General features: G+C 42.1%; 1 protein-coding gene across 1 annotated transcript in view; it reads right to left on the bottom strand.

The window, feature by feature from the left end:
- The window catches only part of pipox (pipecolic acid oxidase), a 69,646-nt gene that overhangs the window by 40,669 nt on the left and 9,681 nt on the right, over nt 1–19,296 (bottom strand). The window contains exons 2-3 of the mRNA XM_078547970.1: nt 14,109–14,257; nt 2,720–2,933 (exon numbers count right to left, since the gene is read on the bottom strand). Of these exons, the coding sequence (XP_078404096.1) occupies nt 2,720–2,933; nt 14,109–14,257 (363 nt within the window). The remainder of the gene's footprint in view (nt 1–2,719; nt 2,934–14,108; nt 14,258–19,296) is intronic.

Genomic DNA, 19,296 nt, shown 5'->3' with positions numbered 1-19,296 from the left:
TAGAACTACTGCTTCGCTAATTACGTTTCTTAAGCTAGAGAATGTTCAGTGCACAAAATGTTGAATAATAGTTTTAAAGACGTGTGCTACAAAGAGGAGTTTCCTCAGTTTATCAAGCCTAAAACGTGAGCCACCAATAATATTTTAATTGGCTTCCTGGCATTTGCACATGAAGTATCCCTTGATTTCTTCACACTTCCATTGATACAAGTATTTCAGAAACTGCTATGGCACCATTTAGATTGCATGAAATTTGCACCACTTTATATGCCGATTCCATGACTGTCACCAGAAATGTTACTGAACATCCTGACATTTGTTCTTTCAGCTAAAACAAAACTAAGGAACCTTTGTAAGTTATTTCAGGCTATGGAAACTTGCTGCAGTAGCACCTACAGTACTTCCTGACCTCTCGAGGGTTGCTACCTATTTCAGGCACTTTCCATTTACAGCTCACCCACAACACGCAAATTAGGGAATTTTAAACTAGGCTGAGTTTTTTTTATTCATGAGATTTGAGCATTACTAGCACGGTCAGCATTTATTGCCCATCCCTAACTTCCCTTGAGAAGGTGGTGGTGAGCTGTCTTCTTGAACCGCTGCAGTCCATGTGGTGTAGGTACACCCACAGTGCTGGGAGGAAGCTCCAGGGATTATGACCCAGCAACAGTGAAGGAATGGCGATATAGTTCCAAGTCAGGGTGGTGAGTGGCTTGGAGGGGAACTTCCCTCATCCTGATGGCCACTTTTGTGTGTGGCTGCATCAAGCTGTGTGTAGACCCTCGGTACGCAAACACCAAGTGTCACCTCGTGCTGAGGTTCTACCTGTCCCCCGGTGTTGCGAAGGGTGGGTCTGGCCACGCTGCCGCGGAACGCTCCAAGTAGTTAGACCGTGCCGTACCACCTGTCCCTGGTGGAAAAATTTATGCAGAGGAAACACCTTTGACCACAAGTCCATCAGGCAGTGGTCGGAACGTAACATCCTAGAGGCCCTGCGGGAAAAGGAGAGGGTGGGCCCTGTCGGATGGTTCCCTGAGCAGATTGTCGAAGTCATTTGGCAGAATGCCTCATTGCCAGAACTTTCCAACAAGCACCAAGATATAGCTTGGTGAACCTCCACGTCAGATCCTTCCCACACGTCAGGAGTCTCCACCCCCTCCATACGTTGCCCTCGAGGTGGCTGTGGTGGGGAGGAGACCGTTGTTCACCCCCTCGTGGATTGTGCCTTTGCAAAGAAGGTCTGGAGAGAGATGCAGTGGATTTTGTCGAGGTTCATCCTGAGCAGTTCTGTGACACAGGACTCTGTGCTCTACGGGCTGTTCCCAGGGACACACACCGAGACAAACATCAACTGCAGCTGGAGGATCAACAACTCGGTGAAAGACGCTCTTTGTTCTGCCCGAAACTTGTTGGTCTCCCAGCGCAAAGAGTTGTCCCTGACTGAGTGTTGCAGACTGGTACATTCCAAGGTCCAGGACTACGTGCTGAGGGATGCACTAAAGCTTGGGGCAGCCGCCACAAAGGCGCAATGGGGAAAGGTCGCTGTCTAAGACCTTTCTGCCATAGTGCACCGAGGGGCTGGGAACTGCAAGAGGGGCTGCATGACCCACATTGAATGTATGCAGTGAATATTACATGTGTCACAATTGTATTGAAGCACTTCAGAGTGCAACATGATCTATGTAGATAACTTAAATCGCATTGAACTGTCTGACTGTAATGGCCATGTTGAAATGTCTGTAATATTTATTGATTGTATGGAAGCACCTCATGATCTATGTGGAAAACTTGAACATGATTTCACTTTTGTGGTGGCCATTCTGAAATGTTTTGTAATGTTCTTTGAGGTATTTTATGAATAAAGTATATTTTTCCAAAAAAAGGGGGGAACTTCCCGGTGGTGGTGTTCCCATGTATCTGTAACCTTTGTCCTTCTAGACGGTAGTGGTCTTGGATGTCTTTTGGATGAGATGAATATAAAAGATCCCATGATACTATTTGAAGAAGAGTGCAGGAGTTCTTTCCCTGTGTCCTGTCCAATCACCAACCAACATTAAAAAACAGATTATCGGGTTTATATCCCATTGCAGTTAATGGGATCTTGCTGTGTGCAAACTGGACACATTTCCTACATTACAACAGTGACTATACTTCTAAAAGTATTTTATTGGCTATGAAGCACTTTTGGACACCCTTGGATTGTGAAAGATACAAGTTTTTTCTCATGATCATGACAGTGGGGCTTTGTGTAGCCTTCACTCAATATCGAAAATTGCAAAGCTCAATGAGTGGTAACCAGAACTCTAAGCCTTGACCTATTCATCTCCACCCCAAGGCCAGGCAAGCTGAGGCCAACCTTAGAACGCATACACTGACCAAGCTAAAATCAAATCATGCACCATCAATAAGGTATTAAACCTGGGACCCCTTCTGGTGCTGGTAGTGCAGTACTACACAGTAATCCCATGAACCGTGGGAGGATTTGAACACACTATTTCTGACCTAGAATGAATTAAAGGGACAGAATGCAGCTCTATCATTCTAAAATAAAGCACATAGAGTTAATACATTTGACAGGGATATGTTGGACAAGCTGCTGAAGTGTATGACTGCAAAAGGAAATGGGACTCTTAAGTATCCTAAGTTTCTACTATTTTTAAACATTGGAAATGATTTTTAGCTGGCGTAATAACCCATGAAAGAACGTACACGACGTTACCTGAAGGGTCCTTAAAGCTCGATCAGCATACAAGATTCCAGCTGATTTGTCAAGAACAGCAGATTCTTCCTCTGGAAGGTTTACAAGTGGAAATCTCCTTGAAAATTCTTCATATGTCAAACTCTCCATCGGGATCTTATTTTCAACCAATGTCGACTTCATCGTTTGAAATTCTGGGTTCCCTTCTTTGCCTAGAACCAAAAGACCTGTTTGTCTACAGATAAACACAAGATTAAATACATTACAATAGAACCGCTCACTGATAATGTATTTTTTTTTACTTTTCTCCCCATCAGTTGCTTCCCCTCTTTCCTACTTTTTCAGAAGATGTTGATGCTTGCTTGGGTCTGGTTGCAAGGGTCATAGTCGTTCTCTGATACCTGGACCCTAGTGGCAACTCTTCATAACTGCATCTCCACAGTGTGTGCTAGTGGACCGTGCAGCCAAAGTCACTCTCTAGTGGTCAGATGGAACCTCAGTAGAACTCTCCTATCCCAATCTGGAGGCAAATTGCCAATACCCAACATGAGATCAGCTAACATCACAGATTAGGGATTGAACCTCGGAACTTTCTGATTTGGATGCTTCAGCCTCTCACTGCTTTAATCAGCCAGACGTCAGGGGAGCCTATGATTTGTATGAAATTCAATTTGCCTCCTGTTCTATTTCTTATCTGCTCATTCAGATGTGTCCAGGCCGCCTGGAGAAAAACCGTGGGTCATTTCTGGGAAAATTTGACCAAATCATCCAGGCAGAACTGCTTGGCTTGAACCTTGGCCTTGTTCAGACCACAACATTCTTTGCTGGATAATTTTTTTTCTCTGGGTCTTGGATGAATGGCTTATGGTATGAACGTTTGACCACAGAGGGAAGAAAAATGCACGGGGAATCGTCCACTGCTCTTTAAAGCAGATTTATATTGATAGCGGCTATGCACATTTGCTCAGCAAAGCATCCATCTCTCCTATAGCAGAGAGGACAACATAGAAACAGGAAGGTAATACAATTTAATATAACATACCATGCAGCCAGCTATTCAGTACAAGTGTTGTTGGCATTGGCTAAATTTTCTTTGAGAAAGGTTAGATAAACAAGAAACAAGGGGGAATAGTATAGGTGTCAACAACAGAAAAAAAACAATTTGTAAATGCTGTGTGAAATGACCAAAGGTGATAGAAAGGCTAATCAGGAAATTTACATCCAAGCTTTGGATGAAGATTACTTAAATTGCATCTCAAGCTTACTGACACACTGCAACACAGAACTGGAACATATAACATGATAGATTATGGCCTAAAGCAGGTTAAGTAGGAAATCGTCTGTCTTTTGTATTTACATCATAATGAACCATAACGCAAAACATTTGAGATTGCTACAACAAATTCATCAAAACGCATATTGCAACAATGCAGAAAACAACAACTTTAATCCATTGCTGTTTTCCACAGTTCCACTTAGGATAAAGGGTTGTTTGAATCTAGGACGGCGAGATCTTCACTCAGGTATGCTTCATTAATCCTATTCACAAACTGTTTCTATTAGGGACAATTATTAAATAGAATAAAATTCCATGCACCCCTCCCTGCGCCCTCTCCACCGCCCGACCCTCGAGAAGCTGCTTGTGTTTCCATCTCCACCTTCTGCCAGTTGAAAAGCAGGCAAACCATTTATCTTGCTGCAGCACTAGGATTGCTCAATAAATAACACCCCCTCTCTCCCTACCACCCCACGCAGTTAAAATACATTTCAGTGTTCTTTTCCATGATCCCGCAAGGGTAATGGGCGCTTGCCGCTGACCTCAAAGAAAGTTGCCCACAAAGATCTAGCTATCACCTTGGCAGGAATTTCATCTTTTTTCCTTTATTTTGCAATGACCGTAGGGGACCTCTGGCATCCAGCAACAGTGATGTAATCAAGAAGGGGAAGCAGCCAATCACACTGAGGTTTTCTAACAGACAGCAAACCAGAAAGTAAAAGGCACTGAATTTTTTTTTGCTTTTTAAGTAAAATTTTTCACACTGAGATAAATGATCGGCATGAGGTCATAAAAGGAGATTAAGTTGCAAGCTGAAATATCATAAGTAGATTTTTTTTTTAATTATTTTTTAAAATCTGAATCTTATCATAATGGAGAAATTTGACATTCCACAGATATAAAATTAGTTTTTCATGGCCAGTAGGGCTGTTTAGCAGTAATTGTGAACTTGGCATGCTCTTAAAACCCCAGTTACAGTTTATTTGACTTGGTGTAACTTTTTCATAGTGGCATCACGGTAATGTCACTGGACTAGTAATCTAGAGGCCCACAGGCCAATGATCTGAGGACATGGGTTCGAGTCCTACCATGGCATCTGGTGGAATTTAAATTCAATTAATTAATACATCAGGAATATAAAGCTAGCCTCAATAATACTGACCATGAAACGATCATTGATTGTCATAAAAACACAATGAAATCTGTCATCCTTACCTGATCTGGAAATCTGAAATAAAAACAGAACACACTGGGGCGGTCCCAGTGGAGGGTCACAGACCTGAAACCTGTTTCCCTCCCCAGGTGCTGCTGGACCTGCTGAGTATTTCCAGCATTTTTATGTCCTCCCTAAAATCTGCCGCCCAGAATTGAGCACAATGCACCAGCTGGGGACGAATTCGTGTTTTATATAGGTTTAGCATAACTGCTTGGCTCTTGTACTCTATGCCTCTATGAAGCCCAGGATCCCCTGTGGTTTATTAACTGCTTTACTAAACCATCTTTGTGCACTTATCCTGAAGATTCATGCACAAAGCACCCTCGGTCTCTCTCCTCTTGCGCCCCCTTTAAAATTGTACTATTTAGCATGTACTGTCTCCCTTCAACCTTACCAGCAAAATTCATCACCTCACACTTCTCTGCATTGAGTCACACCTGCCATGTGTCCACCTGCTCCACCAGCCTGTCTATGTTCTCTTGATGCCTATTGTCATGTTCCTCAGGGCTCCTTTCCAATTGACTTCACTAGATAAGAAGTGGCCGGGGTGTGCAATAGACACCTGACCCGCTGACCAATTAACGGCCAACCAGCATGAACCATGCGCTGAGAAGCTCAGCGCTGCTGGCGTGAGGCCGGATGGGGCGTGAGTGCGGAGGTTCGCACAGGCACGCGAGTGTGCGCGGTAAAAGCTCCTTGAGGCACAGAGCTGCCTCGGGGTGGGGCTGAGGATTTTTAAAATAAGAAGTAAAGAATTTAAAAACGTTAACGCGTCCCTTCATTTGACTCTGTCACATGAGCAGAGACATGTCAGGAATTAGTTTGAAATTTTTAAATTCTCGTTTAAATCACTGATCGAAACCTGGTCCAGCCCGTGGAAGAGGTTTCCCAAAAAATCCAAAGGCCGCCTGGCTGGTTCGCCCGCCCGCCAGCCGTAAGGTTGGCCGGGCTGTGAAAAATTTCTTTTAGTTATAACTTTAATGGCCTTCATTGGCCGCTTAATTGTCGGCGGGCGTGATGCTAACTCGCGTGATAATAACCGAAATATCGTGCGCGTGCGCAATGACATCAGGACGCTCGTCCGACCTCATCGCGTGTCATTTTACACTCGCTCGGGTCGAGCGCACGCCCGTCCAGCGAGCTAAATATTCTGCCCACGGTTATACATCCAGCACTGATAAAGTTAAAACTTACTCAGTGTTTGATAATTCTATCATAAACACGTGGCCCACACCACCTACTGAACTTCATTTTAATTAGCACTACGTCCCTCTCCCTACCTGCTGAGAAACACCAATCAGAGCTATTCATATCTCTGTAATCCTCGGTCTTCCATCTCAACAGATATCAATGCAGTTACCTTTCAAAGATGCCAACTGACCCAAAGGCAATTATTTTCTCTGGGAATGTGCACCACAAGCGCACTAGTTAATCTCTAAAAATGATCAGTGTGAGCCTGCCATGGCCCAGGAAGTCTAGCAAATAATCTTTATTTACATTATCATGGTTTCCAATGCCCCACTATTTCAATCAAACACCATTTTAAATCGTGCTGCTGTTGCCTCTCGTACGTTCTGTTAAGTTGAATAGGCATTGTCGGCTTTGTATTGTATCGAGAAGCACAGGACAGGGGCGGCTCAAGGTAGCTGGGGAGCCAGAAGGGGCTCCTCCTGATCCAGAAAAAAAAATACTTTAAAATAATGTAACCATCGCTTCCCTGAGCTGTAGTCAGCACTCGTGGTTAAAAAGACATCTACCATTAAATTAGGCCCCTTGTCTCAGGACAGGGTGGCTTTCCCATGCCTGAATTCAGGTGACTAAAAATGGAGAGGGTTAAATCGGCTGATTTCAGTTTCTCTGGTTCATTTTCACACTAAAGGTATATTTATGTCCTTGTTGAGTCTTCAAGATTATTATGAAACTAACATTTTTAAACTCCCCTTACGAGCATAAAGTGTATTTGAATCTCAAGGTCTGAGACATTCACTTCAAACTAGATTAATATAACATGCCAGCGCTGGAGGGGATGGGGGTTAGGGGGGGAATACTGGGCGTTGCTTCGAGACTAGGCTGTCAGTCCTCATGACTTTGGCTGTAATTTCCCTTTGTTTGGGAGTGAAACTGAGTTTAGGGGTTTAATGAATGAAATTCAAAGTAAGTCAGAATTTAAGGTTCTTACTTATCTGTGATGTACAATGAATAACCCAGCTTGCTCTAATCATAGCAAACCTGCAAATACAATTACTGAAGATAAGTACTGAACAGGAAGATAGCAGGCAAATTTAATTAACCAAGGGAATTAAACAATACCAGTGGTGTAGTCACATAATTAGAGAACATGGGGTTTATTCTGTAGGTTCCTTGCAATACCAGCAGTTGTTGCAGGATGTCTTTCTCTGGCATCAATGGGAGTCTATCTATTGATGTGAGACAGCATAACTGTCCACTGCAAATTTATTGTTGGTGTGTTGTATGTCAGGCTGCCCTGGGGCGTGTGACTGTAAGTTAAATTGTAAGACAAGCATTGTGAGCACTCTTCTTCTGAGCCTTTTGAACGCCTATTTTTTGAATTTAAAATCTGCTTTTCACAAACTCAGTAAACATGCTCTCAAGCGATATTAAGGAACTACTGAAGTGAGCATTCAATGAGCTTTACCCAGTTAAATATTAGTTCTGACTGTTGGTTTAAGGAAAAAAAATGTATTCTTATCAAGAATTCACATCTCGTACATGATTAATGTTTTCAACCGAGGATTTGTTAGAATGTGAACTGATAACACTTTACAGTTTGAAGAATAATGATTTAAGTAACACATCAAGCAGAAAGTGAGTACATTTTCTATTTTCAGCCCAAAGTAACCTACTTGAAAAGAAAAAGAATCGCTTAAGCTGAATTTACAGCTAATACACTTTACTTAACAAAAATTAGTAAGGGTGCAGGCCGAAGATAATTTGGGATTTTCAATGCTTATTTTACAGAAATATTCACTCATCAATTATTCAAACTGACTGCATTGCATAACGTGGTGTAGTAGAAAAAGGAGGCAAATGGAAGATGTACTAACAGAATAGCTGGGGAATAGCTTGGAAACCCACTCAACAATTGTACGTGACCGAACTGGATTCACTGGAACCTACTCCAAGCTCATCTGATCTGCATTCCTCAGGGGTAATGACACTAACTTTCAAATTGCTCAGAAAGTTCTGTTAGGTCAGGTTGCTGTTTAAAAGCAAGGGGAAGTAAGAAGCTTCAGCTGAATGCGCTTAAAGTAATATATCGAGTGAATACAAATCACAGGACTGTACCTCCCTAACAGGGGAACTCTTTGCCAAGAACAAGCACTTTGAAATGATTGAAGCAGAAGATTTATTTTAATAAAACTTGATTTTTGAAAAAAACAATTCTGCCAATCAGCAGGTCTGGCAATCTAAACCCCAGACTTTTACACAGCTGCGGTCTCCAAGTTGCTGTGCATTGTTGCAATGCGGGAATGATAATGCCAATTTTCCTTCACTTTGTCTCTGTGCCACCCCCACCCCGTGAAATTACTCTGAGGTGCCCCCATCCATTCTGTGGAAAGATTCATCAATCTACTGGAATTGACCATATGGTCACTTTATAAAGGCTTATAATGAGATGTCTAGATTGGCTATCCATTCGATGGCCTCCTGAGATGCCAAGAGGAGAAATGAGGTGTGTTCACAACATATCTTAGTGGATACGTTGATGTGATGTCTTGCTTGACCTGGGACTCGTGGCCACAGTTGCACTCTGTGTTGTCCGGTGGCCCCATTATCCATGCTCTGGGTGGATTCTGTCCACTGTCTTCGAGGAAGATTGAAACCAGAGTTCTTTATGCTGCATGGTTCCGTCCATCTTGATACCAGCTGCATGAATATTAACTGCTGTTTATCAGAATGGTTGGCATGCTTTTAAGCGCTTTTGTGAAGGGTTTTTCCAAGTCACTGTGAATGGGAAGCTGGGTGTTGCCAGCCAGCGATCTCTTCCCCTTCACAGTGCACAACTGCATTAGAGCGAATGGCACACAGCAAAATGTGAGACACAACTGAAAGCCACTCAGTTGGAGTGGACTGAAGAGTCCCTGACGACATCAGAAATTTACGATTTGCCTATGGAACAATCCAGTTGGTGACCGAGTCTTTCGAGGCCCTGACGATTTGCACACATTTAACAACGCGTTGTACCCAATACTCAACTCGTCTAATCTTGAAAAAGTTGTGCAAATTCCCATTCTGCTCCTGTTGATGATAAATTTGTTACATTAACGCACTGCAGTTCCAAAGCACAGCAAATGTCGCCTATGTGGAACTGAGTTGAAATAAAATTCAAGGGAAACCTGCAACTTCATCGGACCACGAGCCAAATACTACAGAAATCCGAAATAAAAACAGAAAATGCTGGATACACACAGCAGGTCACCTGCTAATTGTCTAATTTTATACAATCGTTTTGCCTCTTTTTTTCTTCTTCAGCAGCCATTTTCGTTCTAGTTTACCTCAGGCAAGAGCTAACAAAATTAATTGTAGCATTATGTCCAAGATTAGACGCCTGCTGCTGGATACATTATGTAGCTAGATAATCAAAGACGCCAATGTGATATCTTGATGATTGGCATCAGCCTTCTGAGGGACTGGGCAGCATCTCAGCATTTTCTGACACAAATCAGCACAGCACGACCTCACTTTTCCCTCTTTTCCACTCTTTCTCTTCAGAGTTGAATGATTAGTGTGCAGGCAGGTCTGGCTCCTTCTCTTCATGTCATTCCCAGCGCTAGGGTCCCAGGTTGTCACCTCTACATATAATGTAGGTTGGAATTCTCAGGAGAGGAGATAGTAGTTCTTATCTTCAGTGTACAAAGGTAGGAACTTAGAGGAGCACGAAGAGGAGTGGAGTCTGTCCAGTGCATTAGCCATCAACTTCTGATAGTTACGAGCAAGGGAAATGAATGTTGAGAGGACCAGATCGGAGGTGTAGCAAGAGGAAAGGTGGGAGGCAGGCAAGAGAGGAAGGGGGAGGGCAGAACTGCAGGGGCGAGTGAGTGGGCGGGTTACGCATTGTTAGGTGAAGGAGTCAGGAAGAACAGCAAAGGATGAAGAGCAGAGTGAAAATTAGTGGCAGTTTGCCGATGGAACTTTCTTAATTTCCAGGAAAAAAAAATAACTAATGGGGAAATCAGATTGTTGCCGGGTGAGCTGAGAACTCAGCCCTCACTCGTAGCTGAAATAAAATAGCAGACATGATGGCAAATATGGTCCATTGCATGCCTCATCAGGAAAATGTGCCACCTCATTTAGATTCCCTGGAGATGGTCCTACCATATGACTGGAAATCTCAGTAACATTCCGCCCAGTTCAAATATCTGCAGAATGTTTACAAACAATATATTATGGGCACAAATATACCTTGCAGCTCTTTCGTTATTACTATCTTAATGTGTGCACATTAGGCCAGATTTTGCAACCAGTAATAAACAAACAGTGCCAGCAGTTCATTACACTTAGCCACAGATTTTCGGGCTATTTCATTGAATCATGCAAGTTCTCTAGTCAAGAGAGCCATTTTGGTGCAGCAAACTCTACAGGGGGCTTGGGACCAGTGTGGACAGAGAAGCAACTTTGTATCCCCTTAACCAATCAGATTGAAGAATCATTTTTGAGCAATGCAGTCTGAACCAGGAAGTGTAAGTTACAATATTTAATTCAATGCCAAATTATATACAGAAAGAATGATGGGAACAAGAGAGAGCACTAAGAGAGATGGAAATAAAGTATTGTTTAAAAAAATTACATTTAAAAAAAATCTCCAACAATAAGTAAAATCAGAAGGAAATAGACTGCTCGATTTTAAAAGTTAGTTTTCGTGAAACAAACGAGTCCTAAGCTTTTATGGCAAGTTTACTACGTATCTATCACATAAATACAGCTACTTCGTGACCTTCTACGTATTTCAATACAGAGTCCCTCAAAGAGATTCTGGCGCAACTGAAGTCATGCCTGAAAAATGTATTAGAATTCTTTGAGGAGGTAACAAGCAGGATAGATAAAGGGGAACTAGTAGATGACATATTTGGATTTCCAAAAGGCGCTTGATAAGGAACCGCACACAAGGCTGCTTAATAAGATAAGAGCCAATAGTGTTCAGGTAGTATATTAGCATGGATAGAGGATTGGCTAACTAATAGAAGACAGAGAGTTGGGATAAGGGGGACATTTTCAGGATAGCAACCTGTAACTGGTGGAGTTCCACAGGGATCAGTGCTGGGGCCTCAATTATTTACAATATATATTAATGACTTAGATGAGTGAAGTGAATGTACTATCGCCAAATTTGCGGATGACACAAAAATAAGTGTGAAGGCAAGTGGTGAGGATGACACAAGGAGCCTACAGAGGGATATAGACAGGTTAAAGGTTAGTTACAGGTTAAGTGGGCAAAAACTTGGCAGATGGAATATAATGTGGGAAAATGTGAGGTTATGCATATTGACAGGAAGAAAGAGGAGCTGAATATTATTTAAATGGAGAAAGGCTGCAGAAAGCTACAGCACAGAGGGATTTGGGAGTCCTCCGGCATGAATCCCAAAAAGCTAACATACAAGTTCAGCAAGTAATAGGGAAGGCAAATGGAATGTTGGCCTTTATTTCAAAAGGAATGGAGTATAAAAGTAGGGAAGTCTTGCTAAAACTACACAAGGCACTAGTTAGATTGCACCTAAAATACTGTCAACAGTTTTGGTCCCCTTATCTAAGGAAAGATATACTGACATTGGAGGCAGTCCAGAGAAGGTTCACCAGGTTGATCCCGGGTATGGAGGGATTTTCTTATGAGGAGAGGTTGAGTGGGTTGGGCCTGTACTCATTGGAGTTTAGAAGAATGAGAGGCGACCTTATTGAAACATATAAGATCCTTAGGGGGTTGACAGTAGATGCTGAGAGGTTGTTTCCCCGTGTGGGAGAATCTAGGAGCAGAGGGCATAATCTCAGAGAAAGGGGGTGCTCATTTAAGACAGAGATAAGAAGGAATTTCTTCTCTCAAAGGGTAGTTAATCTGTGGAATTCTTTACCTGCAGAGGGCTGTAGAGGCTGGGTCGTTAATATATTCAAGGCTGAGATAGACAGATTTTTAATCAGTAAGGGAATCAAGGGTTATGGGGACAAGGCAGGAAAGTGGAGTTGAGGATTCTCAGATCAGCCATGATCTCATTGAACGGCAGAGCAGACTCGATGGGCCAAATAGCCGGCTGCTGCTCCTACGTCTTAAGGTCTAACAACAAAGTTTCTAGGGAATTGGGGCCACTAGCACAGCAACTTCCTGTTTTCTGCATTTAACTGTTTATGAACCGTTACTGTCTGATTTGCTCCTTAATAATGGTTAGAACCATTAGCCTCACCAAAGGTCTTACCTCATAATCCAGGTCATTGTCTTTTGATTATTACCAGTACTGCATCATGTTTTTGTTCAGGAATAAGATTGATATAAACTTTGCTTCCGTGAGGTTGGATACTTGGATAATGAAACTCCCCAATCTCATACTATATTGACTGCTTTTAATTCATTATGTGTTTGAAATATCACACAAATTTTAGGCTGAGGCGAACACATCAGCGAAGCTTTGTGATGGGAGGATCAATGACTATTCTTCTGATCCACGCATTCATTCAAAGTCATTTCAATTAACCCACATTGCAAAACGAAGCATGGTAGTGCTAGCTTGTCTGGAAAGCAGTAGTCACTGCACTCCAAAGGGCACTTTTTCTGTGTTAACTGATTTGAGATGTTCCAACAAAAGTAATGATGTGATAAACTTGGAGTAGCTTTGAACTGTCCACTCATTGTCCATATTAATAACAGTTATGACTTAACACATTATTTGAGCAGCAGTTTACAAAGTACAATGGAGAATTATATTAGACGTTATTGCCGTCTGAGTAGAAGGCATGAGCCATTCCCCGTTTCTCCTACTCACATACACAACTACACCCATCTAGTGCCTTTCCTGGTGCCTCTACACTGAGAATAGCCCAAACCTTCCAGGATACACCTCAAAAGCAGGACTGCAAATAAATCCATCAAACAGGAGCACAGCAAATTCTGTAGTCAACCACAGGATTTATTTGCTTTTTAACCTCAACATAAGCAACTTCTGCGCTGGTTTTACATAGAAACATAGAAACTAGGAGCAGGAGTAGGCCATTCTGCCCTTCAAGCCTGCTCCGCCATTCATTATGATCATGGCTGATCATCCAACTCAATGACCTGCTCCCACTTTCTCCCCATATCCTTTGATCCCTTTCGCCCCAAGAGCTATATCTAACTCCTTCTTGAAAACGTACAATGTTTTGGCCTCAACTACTTTCTGTGGTATTTTTTCTGTTTTCATGGCTGATGATGAAACCCAAGATGTTGAAGATGAGTTCTAACCGTAAATAGAATCTAGATTTTAACCTACTATTTTCCTCATTCTAACCGATGAGAAATAAAACTAAAGTAATAAACCTACAGGCTAGCAACCTTAATATTAAGGTGCAATCTAGCAAAACTTAATGCTAAAAATAGAAAAGGGGTCATTTATTTTGACATTGTTCAAAGTTTGCACAGACATAAAAAGAGATAACAGATAAGGGTGTAGTCAGCTCTTATACTTAATGTTCTTCCCCCTCTCTTGCAATAATGTGACACTGCGCCTGCCAAATGTCAACAGGCAGTCCAAAGCAGTGTGTTTTTGCAGAACAGTAGCTTTGGAGAAAGTATTAGGGCCATTTAACTCCTGTAATGCCTAGTCCCTTAAAATACTCTCAAAAGCCCATACCCTCACTCCTATTTGTACAGCATTTAACTCTTATTTCTTTTTATGGCTGGAATTCCCCAATGTGGAAACGTTTGGGGGCTAATTTACCTGAACAGTTCAACATTAGCTTCAGTTTCCAGTTGCTTCCAGAGCTGGTAACACTCGGTCATCATCTGTGTGTAGTAAGCTTTGAAATAGCTTTTCCGGATAATTCGAGTTTGCCCATGAGAACTTCCACGGGAATGTGGCAAGGTAAACTGGAAGCACAGAGATACATATCAATTTTCACAAGAATGAGGATTAGCTTTTCAAAAGAAATATATTTATCAGATCAAAAAGGGAAATAGACACTGCTTACTACATTTGGCAGTGACTGCAGGCCACAAGTTAAATCAGCTGGTATCTTAAATCTGTTCCTCATAAAATATGGTTCCACAATACATACAATATAGGGAATTAGATAAAAACTGTACTTTACCTCTCCATGCATGAAATTTGTGTTGACTTATTGACTTCTTCTTTACTAAAAGTAGGGCAGAGTGGAACAAAACTGTTTACATTACATGATCGTTCTCTAATGATTTTTTTGTCTGTGTGTAAAATTGACAAATGCTGCACAATTACAAGATACGTGATTATTGTGTGGTAGGAACATTTTCATTCTTTCCACATGGATAGAAGCGGTAACCAATGTTAGGTTTAAAGGAGAAAACAAGTTTACCAACTTTGCTATGACTGGGTCCCCGGGCGAGGTTCCCCCCAATTTGTTATGATTCTGGACGAGGTTCCCTCAAATTGTTTTGCTCCCGGGTGAGAACAAATGAACTGACCCCATGTCTTTATTCGACCCCCTCAGTTGGTCGCAACAGGGTTAATTTAAAAAAGGATCCCTTCCCTCTTGGATAACCTTGTCCCAGTCCAAATGTATTTGTGTTTTAAAAGGAGCCAATTTAACCAGGCTGCCTTGAGTTGAAGAAAGAGTGAGTTTATTAGTTACTAATAAACGCAAGAAAAAATAATAAAAATGCAACACACATACACACAGATTGGAAGTGGGAAGTGAATCCAGAAATCAAAGTTAAAAGATATACGAATCAGTCTTTGGCTGGTCCGTGAGGAGTAGATAATGAAACGTTGCGGCCGTTAAGTCGAATGATTCCGATAGAGCTGACTTTGTCAGTTGAGCAGTGGGTTTGGAGATTCTTGGTTCTGCAGGTTAGCTGAAAGGAGTTGTCCTGTTTCCTTTTCGACTGTGGCTTCGTTGACGTGTGACTTGCTCCCAGCAATCAGAGAGAGAGGGGACTTTTTTTACCTGCAAGTGCAGGGATGCCTTTGATGTTTTTCAGCTGTGACCTTTGCAGTACGTCCTCACTCACCAGGCCTGGAACACCAAAACTAGGACACAGAGCTAGGGTTGCAGTTGGCTTTTTAACCCCTTTTCTTGTGTATTCCAGAAAGGGAAAAAAACAAAAGTGCCTTTCGCCCAGATACTGCTTTCTTTCAACTTAGGTCACGTCCACAGTCTGGGATATAACACTCACAGGAGATGCCTTCTGCTAAGATGGTAATCAGTGTTCATTACCTCTGAAACCACAGGAGATTACCTTCAGTTTTTGCATCGCATCTTTTCCTTTGAAGTGTGTCTGTCTGAAGTAGCCCTTGACACCTTTTTAGGTGTGACATTCCATTCTCTGGACTAGTTGGTCATGTGTAATCCATATAGGAATTTTCCAGCACTTTACAGTCTCAGCCAGCTTTGACTTGTGTTTTTTATTAAAAAAGGACATATATGTCTTACTTTAAAGTTCAATATGTTCGTAAGTAACTTGGGGCTATGATCTGTGATCATGACAATTTTCACATAGAATGTTGCTAAGCCTCTAAATCTATTGCAAACTTCTTAAATACTAACTTACATCTGCTGCATATCATCTTGCAAAAAGTTAACTATGGCCTGGGTTTTTCAGTCGGAGTGCGGGGGTAGGCCCGACACACCGGTGGGTAAAATGACATGCGATGATGTCATTGCGCTGTCTCGCCATGTTTCGTTCAGCGGGCGCGTACTGGGATCGATAACTGATAGGCCTATTAAGGCCATTAACGAATTAATTAATGTTACTGTTTACGCTGCCCGTCCAACCTTAAGGTTGGCGGGCAGGCCAAAAAGGCCAAGCAGCCTTCACGCTCTTTAGGAAACCTCATCCACGAGCGGGATGAGGTTTCCTAAAGTTTTCATGAATTAAATTTTTTAAAAGTCCGAAATATAAAAACGTGTCCCATCTCATGTCTCATAGTCACATGAGATGGGACATGTTTAATTAAATTTTCGATCCATTTATTTATTTATTTGACAAGCACTTCAATCTCCCTCCGCGAAAGAGCGCTATCCCTGACTCTCCCTCCTCCCCCCCGCCTGCACAGGTAGCGCTGCACTACCACTCACATCTTACGCTGGGCGGGCCTTAATTGGTCTGCCCGTGTAAAATGGTGGCGCCCAGCCGATCGCGGGCGGCGATGGGCTCCGTGACTGACCCCGCCCCCACTCCCACTCCCGCCGAGCCCGCCCGACATGGGAAAAATTCAGGCTTATATTTCCAAACAGTGAACTGTGATAAAAGCAAAATACTTCGGATGCTGGAAATCTGAAATGAAAACAGGAAATGCTGGAAAAGCTCAGCAGGTCTGACAGCATCTGTGCAGAGAGAGAAACAGTTAACCTTTCGAGTCCGTATGACCCTTCTTCAGAGCCAAAGAGAAGTAGAAATATGATGGAATTTATCCTGTTTAAGGTGGGGGGCTGGAGCAGGTGAAGCTGGATAGAAGGCCAGCGATAGGTGGGGACTAAGGAGAGACTGAGCAAGATGTCATGGACAAAAAGGCAAAGGGAGTGTTAATGGCAGTGGTAAGGACTAACGGAGGTGCTGATAGTGGTACAAAGGTACGAAAGCAGAATGTGCTAATAGCAGAACAAGGGTCTGCGTTGACTCTTTTCTTGTGTGCTTTGCCTGTGCAGCTTTTAAATTTTGCCAGCACGTTTCAGGAAAATTACATTTATGTCATCTTAGTACGCACAGCATACTAGGGCTGTTAAATGTATAGCAGGTCAAAAACGTAGCATTCGAGGACTCTTAAGCAGGTTAAAAGCAAGCACAACTTTATTTAGGAAAATGTCCCTCTTTTTGCACAAAGATGAAGCACCAGCACTAGCAAACTTACAGCCTCTTCAGAGGTGCAGGATCTGTTTGTAATTTGTACCCAGCCAACTACTGGTCCTCACGTGACTGGATCAAAATGATACAGAGCCACAACATGATTTAGGCTTGTCACCTCAGACTTATACAGAGCCATGATTAAACACTGATATTGGCTTGTGCTTTCCTATAGAGCTCTTTGAAGGACATCATGACTTTTGAAAATTCACTAAAATACAGCTAAGAATTATTTTTAAGTCAGATTTCTAGATGCAGGATTTGCCTGAAGCGTTGAAAATAATATTCCCTGAAGTCACTGGGGTGAAATTGGTCTACACCAGTAGAAACTGGCTTATACCGAATTGGCAGCTGACCTTTTTTTTGCCATGCTTGCACAATGATAGTTCAAAAGCTTTTAGAGGCTCATTTCCTAGACTCACTGTCATTTTTACTTGTTTTGGAATTAAAAGGTTTGCCAATATCTTCCAAGTCTATGGAAAATAAAAACTGATGCGGTGAAAAATTGGCTGTTGCTTCACTACTGCGGGCAGAGACCAATTCCACTCTAAACAAGTGAAGTCAATTTAACTCAAAGTCTGCTATGTGATTAAACGTGCTAAAATTATACATCTCTGATTCTGGAATCGTGTTTAGATTCTTATTTCTATAGACTGTCTATAGCAGCAGTTGTAGCAGATCCCATTTAGCTGCATTATGGCACTGAATCTGAATTACGACAGTGCTGTGTGCTAATGCAGACCCATCTAAGTTTGTTACAGGTGCTGCTGTCGCCATGTGAAATTAAAAAAGTAATTATCGCTATTTAGTATGACGAACATGGAAAACATTAATAATTGTGGAGGAGAAGATATGTTTACTTATAACCCAATTTCTAAAATCATATTTTAATCAGGGATAGTATATAATGTGAGACAAAAGGATTTCTGCTTCAACACTTTTTTAGGTTATCACTTGATTGCAACAAATTCACAAAACTCACGTGTTGCACTGTGTGAGAACATGGGTTAGTGCCAGTGATCTTGCAAATGGTGGGTTCGAGTTTTAGCTGCGCTGTTGGGAGACATCTGCCGAAGGGATAATGAGTCACCTTGAGACAGTCCCATCTAACTCTTAATAACCAGTGATGGATTGGCATTGACAGGTGCCAGGAGCTGGGTAAACTGCCTGCCAGCACTGAGATTGGTTGGTGATTTTTCTTGGTGTGTGAAGAAAATAAACAAAAAAGGAAAAATCCGACAGACCCTTTTAATCTGTTAAATTTGTTTGATTAAAGCGGTATTCTTAAATTGCTGCTATTTGTCTTATCGGTGAACAATTCTGCACATTCAGGGAATAGATACAAGTACCAAGTTAATTAAAGCACCTATCTGTATTGTAATTGATTTGAAAGCCACCATTTTAACATGTAATAAATTGTAATATTCATTATCAACCATCATATTTTTTTTTGTCCTGTTGTACTCTACACAAGGTTGGGGGTGGGGTGGTGGGTGCAGGTAGTTTAGTTGGCTAGGTGGTTTGCGTGTGGTTCAGAATAATGCCAACAGTGCAGGTTTGATTTTCATTCTGACTGAGGTAGATTTGGGACCTGCCTCCTTGCCCTGCCGCTGGGAGTGGGAGGCAATGGCAAACCAGCACTGACAAGAAATCCACTTCAGATCAAGCAGCAGCAAACAATGAGCCAAGGACCTGCCTCCAGGCACAGCACATACGACAGGACATAACTCTACACAAGAGGTCTGCTCCCAAGACCAAATATTGTTTTCCAACCGCCCAAACAGGAGATGTGCAAGAGTCACGGGGCTGCCTCTGATTTTCCCCTTTTCGCTGTGGAAAAGCACTTTGTCATCGAAATCCAGTTGAACTTACCACAAGAAGAAAGGATAAATCCATGTCAAATCAATGCACTGAAATTTGCATGGGGAATATCAATGAGAACACTGCTACGAGACTGCTTGATCTGCAGAATTTCAAATCTATTAAATATGAGTTTGTCTCTTGCAGCTGCTGAGCTGACCCAACAGGACCAGACCTGGAGAAGGAGAGAATGATGATCCTTTTTGAAACTCTGTGTTCCATGTGTG

Source organism: Cetorhinus maximus, chromosome 9, assembly GCF_964194155.1.
Source record: "Cetorhinus maximus chromosome 9, sCetMax3.hap1.1, whole genome shotgun sequence".
NCBI lineage: Eukaryota > Metazoa > Chordata > Chondrichthyes > Lamniformes > Cetorhinidae > Cetorhinus > Cetorhinus maximus.
Note: the sequence above shows the minus strand (reverse complement) of the source record. Positions and strands in the feature narration are given on the sequence as shown.